This window comes from Notothenia rossii (genome assembly GCF_949606895.1).
Source record: "Notothenia rossii genome assembly, contig: scaffold_77, whole genome shotgun sequence".
Taxonomy (NCBI): domain Eukaryota; kingdom Metazoa; phylum Chordata; class Actinopteri; order Perciformes; family Nototheniidae; genus Notothenia; species Notothenia rossii.
In genome coordinates, this window is record NW_027639515.1 from 150,547 (window position 1) to 160,000 (window position 9,454).

At 48.4% G+C, this 9,454-nt stretch overlaps 1 protein-coding gene across 1 annotated transcript in view; it reads right to left on the reverse strand.

Moving 5' to 3' along the window:
* The window catches only part of aars2 (alanyl-tRNA synthetase 2, mitochondrial (putative)), a 56,630-nt gene that overhangs the window by 585 nt on the left and 46,591 nt on the right, over positions 1 to 9,454 (reverse strand). Inside the window, exons 16-21 of the mRNA XM_079696033.1 lie at positions 9,208 to 9,314; positions 8,549 to 8,657; positions 8,202 to 8,327; positions 3,832 to 3,942; positions 2,159 to 2,242; positions 68 to 181 (exon numbers count right to left, since the gene is read on the reverse strand). Of these exons, the coding sequence (XP_079552159.1) occupies positions 68 to 181; positions 2,159 to 2,242; positions 3,832 to 3,942; positions 8,202 to 8,327; positions 8,549 to 8,657; positions 9,208 to 9,314 (651 nt within the window). The remainder of the gene's footprint in view (positions 1 to 67; positions 182 to 2,158; positions 2,243 to 3,831; positions 3,943 to 8,201; positions 8,328 to 8,548; positions 8,658 to 9,207; positions 9,315 to 9,454) is intronic.

A 9,454-nucleotide genomic window follows, 5' to 3' on the forward strand; every position in this document is an offset into this window, starting at 1 on the left:
CTTTACAGGAGGCCCCGTCCCTGTCTTTTTTTTATTGTATAACACACACACACATACACACGCTTACCTTTGGAACCTGACAGGCACACAGCACCTTCCCAGAATGCATCTGGGGAGCGAGCAGCATCACATGACTGCGAGGAGCAGCGGCACTCAGCTGGTTCACCGTCTTCATTAACATCTGACAGGAAGTGATGTCACAGTGAGGTCATGACTCAGCAGGTACCTTTTATGCAAAATCCTCTTCTACATCAACATGTGTCCCCTCTTCTTCATGTCTCTTCTACATCAACATGTGTCCCCTCTTCTCCATGTCTCTGCTACATCGACATGTGTCCCCTCTTCTTCATGTCTCTGCTACATCAACATGTGTCCCCTCTTCTCCATGTCTCTTCTACATCAACATGTGTCCCCTCTTCCTCATGTCTCTTCTACATCAACATGTGTCCCCTCTTCTACATCAACATGTGTCCCCTCTTCCTCATGTCTCTTCTACATCAACATGTGTCCCCTCTTCTACATCAACATGTGTCCCCTCTTCTTCATGTCTCTTCTACATCAACATGTGTCCCCTCTTCTACATCAACATGTGTCCCCTCTTCTCCATGTCTCATCTACATCAACATGTGTCCCCTCTTCTCCATGTCTCATCTACATCAACATGTGTCCCCTCTTCTCCATGTCTCTTCTACATCAACATGTGTCCCCTCTTCTTCATGTCTCTTCTACATCAACATGTGTCCCCTCTTCTCCATGTCTCTTCTACATCAACATGTGTCCCCTCTTCTTCATGTCTCTTCTACATCAACATGTGTCCCCTCTTCTTCATGTCTCTTCTCCATCAACATGTGTCCCCTCTTCTCCATGTCTCTTCTACATCAACATGTGTCCCCTCTTCTCCATGTCTCTTCTATATCAACATGTGTCCCCTCTTCTCCATGTCTCTTCTCCATCAACATGTGTCCCCTCTTCTCCATGTCTCTTCTATATTAACATGTGTCCCCTCTTCTCCATGTCTCTTCTCCATCAACATGTGTCCCCTCTTCTCCATGTCTCTTCTACATCAACATGTGTCCCCTCTTCTTCATGTCTCTTCTACACCAACATGTGTCCCCTCTTCTTCATGTCTCTTCTACATCAACATGTGTCCCCTCTTCTTCATGTCTCTTCTACATCAACATGTGTCCCCTCTTCTCCATGTCTCTTCTACATCAACATGTGTCCCCTCTTTCCATGTCTCCTCTACATCAACATGTGTCCCCTCTTCTTCATGTCTCTTCTACATCAATATGTGTCCCCTCTTCTTCATGTCTCTTCTACATCAACATGTGTCCCCTCTTCTGCATGTCTCTTCTACATCAACATGTGTCCCCTCTTCTCCATGTCTCTTCTACATCAACATGTGTCCCCTCTTCTTCATGTCTCTTCTACATCAACATGTGTCCCCTCTTCTCCATGTCTCTTCTACATCAACATGTGTCCCCTCTTCTTCATGTCTCTTCTACATCAACATGTGTCCCCTCTTCCTCATGTCTCTTCTACATCAACATGTGTCCCCTCTTCTCCATGTCTCTTCTACATCAACATGTGTCCCCTCTTCTCCATGTCTCTTCTACATCAACATGTGTCCCCTCTTCTCCATGTCTCTTCTACATCAACATGTGTCCCCTCTTCTACATCAACATGTGTCCCCTCTGAGATTCTCTCTTTTTGATCCATTTCTATAAAAACCTGTCTGAAAATGAGCTGATTAGATGTTGTCCACTTGATGATGTCATAACGATGTGTTGTCTTGTGTAACCATTAGCCAATCAGCAACCAAGGTACCCCTCCCCCCCCCCCCCCCCCCCCCCCCCCCCCCCCCCATATCACCTGAATCTCCTCTAGAGCTCCATTGAGTTCTTTGTAACCAAATGTCTCTCAGAGGGGCGTGGGGAGGGGCTCATTGTTTTCATCTAAAGTAACAGACGGAGAATCAGCACTTTGGAAACAGGCCTGAAACAGAGGGGATTATGGGTAATGCTGCAATGATCTGGTTGGTGTTTCAGCCAATCAGAGACAGGCTCTGAATATATCTGAGAAATGTGAGATAATGATGAAGAAGAGGATGATAGGGGACCTTTAAAGAGAACACTCGTTAACACCTGAAGTCACTCACCTGCAGAGAGTCCGTCTGCACTGAGCGCACCAGAACCTGCCCCCCCCCCCACTCCTGGAGCAGAGCCTGGGCCAGAGCCGCTGCCTGCAAAGCATCATGGGAAAACAGTAAGAAAGGAAACTGACACACCTGATAGCTTTCAGACATCTCAGGTGAGTCGGAGTAGAGTCTCGGGTAAGTCTCAGGTGAGTCTGAGTAGAGTCTCGGGTAAGTCTCAGGTGAGTCTGAGTAGAGTCTCAGGTGAGTCTGAGTAGAGTCTCGGGTAAGTCTCAGGTGAGTCTGAGTAGAGTCTCAGGTGAGTCTGAGTAGAGTCTCAGGTGAGTCTCAGGTGAGTCTCGGGTGAGTCTGAGGTGAGTCTGAGGTGAGTCTGAGTAGAGTCTGAGGTGAGTCTGAGTGGAGTCTCGGGTGAGTCTGAGGTGAGTCTCAGGTGAGTCTGAGTAGAGTCTCAGGTGAGTCTGAGTAGAGTCTCAGGTGAGTCTCACGTGAGTCTGAGTCGAGTCTCGGGTGAGTCTGAGTCGAGTCTGAGGTGAGTCTCAGGTAAGTCTCAGGTGAGTCTGACTAGAGTCTCGGGTGAGTCTGAGTAGAGTCTCAGGTGAGTCTGAGTAGAGTCTCGGGTGAGTCTGAAGTGAGTCTCAGGTGAGTCTGAGTAGAGTCTCAGGTGAGTCTGAGTAGAGTCTCGGGTGAGTCTGAGTAGAGTCTCGGGTGAGTCTGAAGTGAGTCTCAGGTGAGTCTGAGTAGAGTCTCGGGTGAGTCTGAAGTGAGTCTCAGGTGAGTCTGACTAGAGTCTCGGGTGAGTCTGAAGTGAGTCTCAGGTGAGTCTGACTAGAGTCTCGGGTGAGTCTGAGTAGAGTCTCAGGTGAGTCTGAAGTGAGTCTCAGGTGAGTCTGACTAGAGTCTCGGGTGAGTCTGAGTAGAGTCTCGGGTGAGTCTGAAGTGAGTCTCAGGTGAGTCTGAGTAGAGTCTCGGGTGAGTCTGAAGTGAGTCTCAGGTGAGTCTGACTAGAGTCTCGGGTGAGTCTGAAGTGAGTCTCAGGTGAGTCTGACTAGAGTCTCGGGTGAGTCTGAGTAGAGTCTCAGGTGAGTCTGACTAGAGTCTCGGGTGAGTCTGAAGTGAGTCTCAGGTGAGTCTGAGTAGAGTCTCAGGTGAGTCTGACTAGAGTCTCGGGTGAGTCTGAAGTGAGTCTCAGGTGAGTCTGACTAGAGTCTCGGGTGAGTCTGAGTAGAGTCTCGGGTGAGTCTGAAGTGAGTCTCGGGTGAGTCTGAAGTGAGTCTCGGGTGAGTCTGAGTAGAGTCTCGGGTGAGTCTGAAGTGAGTCTCAGGTGAGTCTGACTAGAGTCTCGGGTGAGTCTGAGTAGAGTCTCAGGTGAGTCTGAGTAGAGTCTCGGGTGAGTCTGAAGTGAGTCTCAGGTGAGTCTGAGTAGAGTCTCAGGTGAGTCTGAGTAGAGTCTGAGGTGAGTCTGAGTAGAGTCTCAGGTGAGTCTGAGTAGAGTCTCAGGTGAGTCTGAGTAGAGTCTGAGGTGAGTCTCGGGTGAGTCTGAGTAGAGTCTCAGGTGAGTCTCAGGTGAGTCTGAGTAGAGTCTCAGGTGAGTCCGAGTAGAGTCTCGGGTGAGTCCGAGTAGAGTCTCGGGTGAGTCTGAGTAGAGTCTCAGGTGAGTCTCAGGTGAGTCTCCTTACCTCTCTGGCCTCCAGCTTCCTCACGGAGGTGTTGCTGCTCCTCTGCAGGGCTTTCAGGCGTCCCTGCAGGTCTCTGCGCTGCCACTGAGGGATGGGGGTGTTATCTACAGCCTGCAAGACAACACACAGGTAATACAGCCTGCAATACAGCCTTCAAGACAACACACAGGTAATACAGCCTGCAAGACAACACACAGGTAATACAGCCGGCACGATAACACACAGGTAGTACAGCCTGCAAGACAACACACAGGTAGTACAGCCTGCAAGACAACACACAGGTAGTACAGCCTGCAAGACAACACACAGGTAGTACAGCCTGCAAGACAACACACAGGTAGTACAGCCTGCAATACAGCCTGTAAGACAACACACAGGTAATACAGCCTGCAAGACAACACACAGGTAATACAGCCTGCAAGACAACACACAGGTAATACAGCCGGCACGATAACACACAGGTAGTACAGCCTGCAAGACAACACACAGGTAGGACAGCCTGCAAGACAACACACAGGTAGTACAGCCTGTAAGACAACACACAGGTAGTACAGCCTGCAAGACAACACACAGGTAGTACAGCCTGCAAGACAACACACAGGTAGTACAGCCTGCAAGACAACACACAGGTTGAACACGACCGATGACAGAGCGGTGCAGTGATGACGTGTCTCTGTAGTTCTACCCTGAAGCTGCTGTTCGCTCCATTAAAGGATTTCTCTAGAGGATTTAGGAATATTGTAAAAAATAAGATCTGTGGAAAACGAACCCGTTTGATAAATGTTTTGTTCAGACGGATAATCTCCACATGTCTACCCTACTTTTATAATGTTCTAATCATAACTCTAATGTCCAGAAGCTAAATGCTAACGTTATGCTATAAAGGAGCTACAGCCGAGTACAGCAGCACGACTTCAACGTCACGCCAACTTCAGATCCAGATTCAAACACACAGATTCCATACACATCCACTCCTGGAGCAGAGCCTGGGCCAGAGCCGCTGCCTGCAAAGCATCATGGGAAAACAGAAAGAGAGGAAACTGACACACCTGATAGCTTTCAGTCATCTCAGGTGAGTCTGAGTAGATTCTCAGGAGAGTCTGAGTAGAGTCTCAGGTGAGTCTCAGGTGAGTAGAGTCTCAAGTGAGTCTCAGGTGAGTAGAATCTGAGGTGAGTCTGAGTAGAGTCTCAGGTGAGTCTGAGTAGAGTCTCAGGTGAGTCTGAGTAGAGTCTCAGGTGAGTCTCAGGTGAGTCTGAGTAGAGTCTCAGGTGAGTCTCAGGTGATTCTGACTAGAGTCTCAGGTGAGTCTGAGGTGAGTCTGAGTAGAGTCTAAGTAGAGTCTCAGGTAAGTCTGGGTAGAGTCTCAGGAGAGTCTGAGTAGAGTCTCAAGTGAGTCTGAATAGAGTCTCAGGTGAGTCTGAGTAGAGTCTCAGGTGAGTCTGAGTAGAGTCTGAGTAAAGTCTGAGTAGAGTCTCAGGTGAGTCTCAGGTGAGTCTGTGTAGAGTCTCAGGTGAGTCTGAGTAGAGTCTGAGTAGAGTCTCAGGTCAGTTTCAGGTGAGTCTGAGTAGAGTCTCAGGTGAGTCTGAGTAGAGTCTCAGGTGAGTCTGAGTAGAGTCTCAGGTGAGTCTGAGTAGAGTCTCAGGTGAGTCTGAGTAGAGTCTCAGGTGAGTCTGAGTAGAGTCTGAGGTGAGTCTGAGTAGAGTCTCAGGTGAGTCTGAGTAGAGTCTGAGTAGAATCTCAGGTGAGTCCGAGTAGAGTCTCGGGTGAGTCTGAATAGAGTCTCAGGTGAGTCTCAGGTGAGTTTGAGTAGAGTCTCAGGTGAGTCTCAGGTGAGTTTGAGTAGAGTCTCAGGTGAGTCTCAGGTGAGTCTGAGTAGAGTCTCAGGTGAGTCTCAGGTGAGTTTGAGTAGAGTCTCAGGTGAGTCTCAGGTGAGTCTGAGTTGAGTCTGAGTAGAATCTCAGGTGAGTCCGAGTAGAGTCTCGGGTGAGTCTGAATAGAGTCTCAGGTGAGTCTCAGGTGAGTTTGAGTAGAGTCTCAGGTGAGTCTCAGGTGAGTTTGAGTAGAGTCTCAGGTGAGTCTCAGGTGAGTCTGAGTAGAGTCTCAGGTGAGTCTGAGTAGAGTCTCAGGTGAGTCTGAGTAGAGTCTCAGGTGAGTCTGGGTAGAGTCTCAGGTGAGTCTGAGTAGAGTCTCAGGTGAGTCTGAGTAGAGTCTCAGGTGAGTCTCAGGTGAGTCTGAGTATAGTCTCAGGTGAGTCTGAGTAGAGTCTCAGGTGAGTCTCAGGTGAGTCTGAGTAGAGTCTCAGGTGAGTCTCAGGTGAGTCTGAATAGAGTCTCAGGTGAGTCTGAGTAGAGTCTCAGGTGAGTCTCAGGTGAGTTTGAGTAGAGTCTCAGGTGAGTCTGAGTAGAGTCTCAGGTGAGTCTGAGTAGAGTCTCAGGTGAGTCTGAGTAGAGTCTCAGGTGAGTCTGGGTAGAGTCTCAGGTGAGTCTGAGTAGAGTCTCAGGTGAGTCTCAGGTGAGTCTGAGTAGAGTCTCAGGTGAGTCTCAGGTGAGTCTGAGTAGAGCCTCAGGTGAGTCTGGGTAGAGTCTCAGGTGAGTCTGAGTAGAATCTCAGGTGAGTCTGGGTAGAGCCTCAGGTGAGTCTGGGTAGAGTCTCAGGTGAGTCTGGGTAGAGTCTCAGGTGAGTCTGGGTAGAGTCTCAGGTGAGTCTGGGTAGAGTCTCAGGTGAGTCTGAGTAGAGTCTCAGGTGAGTCTGAGTAGAGTCTCAGGTGAGTCTGAGTAGAGTCTCAGGTGAGTCTGAGTAGAGTCTGAGGTGAGTCTGAGTAGAGTCTCAGGTGAGTCTGAGTAGAGTCTGAGTAGAATCTCAGGTGAGTCCGAGTAGAGTCTCGGGTGAGTCTGAATAGAGTCTCAGGTGAGTCTCAGGTGAGTTTGAGTAGAGTCTCAGGTGAGTCTCAGGTGAGTTTGAGTAGAGTCTCAGGTGAGTCTCAGGTGAGTCTGAGTAGAGTCTCAGGTGAGTCTCAGGTGAGTTTGAGTAGAGTCTCAGGTGAGTCTCGGGTGAGTCTGAGTTGAGTCTGAGTAGAATCTCAGGTGAGTCCGAGTAGAGTCTCGGGTGAGTCTGAATAGAGTCTCAGGTGAGTCTCAGGTGAGTTTGAGTAGAGTCTCAGGTGAGTCTCAGGTGAGTTTGAGTAGAGTCTCAGGTGAGTCTCAGGTGAGTCTGAGTAGAGTCTCAGGTGAGTCTGAGTAGAGTCTCAGGTGAGTCTGAGTAGAGTCTCAGGTGAGTCTGGGTAGAGTCTCAGGTGAGTCTGAGTAGAGTCTCAGGTGAGTCTGAGTAGAGTCTCAGGTGAGTCTCAGGTGAGTCTGAGTATAGTCTCAGGTGAGTCTGAGTAGAGTCTCAGGTGAGTCTCAGGTGAGTCTGAGTAGAGTCTCAGGTGAGTCTCAGGTGAGTCTGAATAGAGTCTCAGGTGAGTCTGAGTAGAGTCTCAGGTGAGTCTCAGGTGAGTTTGAGTAGAGTCTCAGGTGAGTCTGAGTAGAGTCTCAGGTGAGTCTGAGTAGAGTCTCAGGTGAGTCTGAGTAGAGTCTCAGGTGAGTCTGAGTAGAGTCTCAGGTGAGTCTGGGTAGAGTCTCAGGTGAGTCTGAGTAGAGTCTCAGGTGAGTCTGAGTAGAGTCTCAGGTGAGTCTCAGGTGAGTCTGAGTATAGTCTCAGGTGAGTCTGAGTAGAGTCTCAGGTGAGTCTCAGGTGAGTCTGAGTAGAGCCTCAGGTGAGTCTGGGTAGAGTCTCAGGTGAGTCTGAGTAGAATCTCAGGTGAGTCTGGGTAGAGCCTCAGGTGAGTCTGGGTAGAGTCTCAGGTGAGTCTGGGTAGAGTCTCAGGTGAGTCTGGGTAGAGTCTCAGGTGAGTCTGGGTAGAGTCTCAGGTGAGTCTGAGGTGAGTTCTAAATGGGACGAGTTGAAGCGTTTGTTTGAACAGTCTGCAGGAGGCAGGGACTTGCTTTCAAGCAGAACAGAAACTAACTTAGAGGAGTGTTAACGTGTTCGGCGTAATGACGCACAACGTCCTCCACGACTTCTGTAGTCCTATTCAGCCACTTGGTAACAACCATCGTTTCTCAGACACGTCAACTCTTCAGAAATCACAGTGGGGTCACTGCGGATGGATTTAATGTCGTAGAACCGTCTCTTCAATGTGAGTCAACCACAGACCTTATTTACAGATATTTTCCAACATCCTATGGAGAGATCCCATTGGCGCTGAGACCAGGGAACAGGAAATGGTGAAATGCTAACTCCCTTCCTGGTTTTAGGACTCATTCCTGCACCACTCTATAGTACTGGCCTCAGAGGGTGCAGTGCATCATGGGTAATGTAGTGCACGTACGTCTGAGAGGATGCCGACCTCCTTGGCGAGTCGCTGGGCGGAGTCCAGGCTGGAGGGGGCGGAGCCTGAGAGTCTGGCTGACAGAGAGTCCACGTCCTGAGACAGAACCTGACCGTCCTCTCGCGCCTGTATTTGTGTGTAAAGAAATGGACCTTTCTATTGTTATTTACCTGTTACTACTTTATTCTCATCAACACCTGACGTTCTGATAACCCCTTATGATGTTTACCTTTAATGTTTACAGATCATTGTTTACTCTTGTAAGGAGGCCTCCAGTGGTTATGCTAAGCTAACAGGAGAGTTTGTGCTAAGCTAACAGGAGACTTTGTGCTAACGGTGATGCGTACCCTTGTAGCTCGATCTCCTGTCAGAGCGAGGACTCGGCTGATCCCTCTCACCAGCTGGCGCTCAGAGACCAGAACCAGGTCCTCGATGGAGCCGGTGCTCCTCAGGTGTCTGAACACAGGAAGCACTTCATATACACCTGTATAATATATACCTGATGGTTCTATTGATATACCTGATACTGATAGCACACCTTTATACCCGTCTAATGTATACCTGATACTGATAACAAACTATATATATATATATATATATATATCTATATATATATATATATATATATATCTATATATATATATATATATATATCTATATATATATATATATAGATATATATATCTATATATATATAAATATAAAGATATATATATATCTATATATAATGTTTGTGCAGATCAGGGTATTTTACCGTGAGTTCTTTGCTAAGTGCGTTACCATTTTTTCGCTCGGGGCTAATTCAGAAGCTTGTTATTACCCTTGTGTTTCGTTTAGCTAAAAATGGTTAATATTATCTGATAGCTGAGTTTCTTCCCGTTAAGTGGGTATGACACATTCATAGTTTGTTAAATGTTAAGAAGCCCTCAGACGCTGTTTCTTGCAAGATGTTGCGTTTTGCCCGTGGGGTTTAACTGGTACCTCATACTGATAATAACACACTCACGTTCCACAGCACAGCTCCACAGACACCTGTCTGTCTGACTGTCTGTCTGACAACAGCTCAGAGGCCGTCAGACAGACAGACACCACCCTCACAGGATCAGGATACACCTGCAGACAGACAGGTGAGAGACAGACAGGTGAGAGACAGACAGGCAGACAGGCAGGTGAGAGACAGGCAGACAGGTGAGAGACAGGCAGACAGGTGAAAGACAAGCAGGTGAGAGACAGGCAGGGAGACAGGCAGGTGA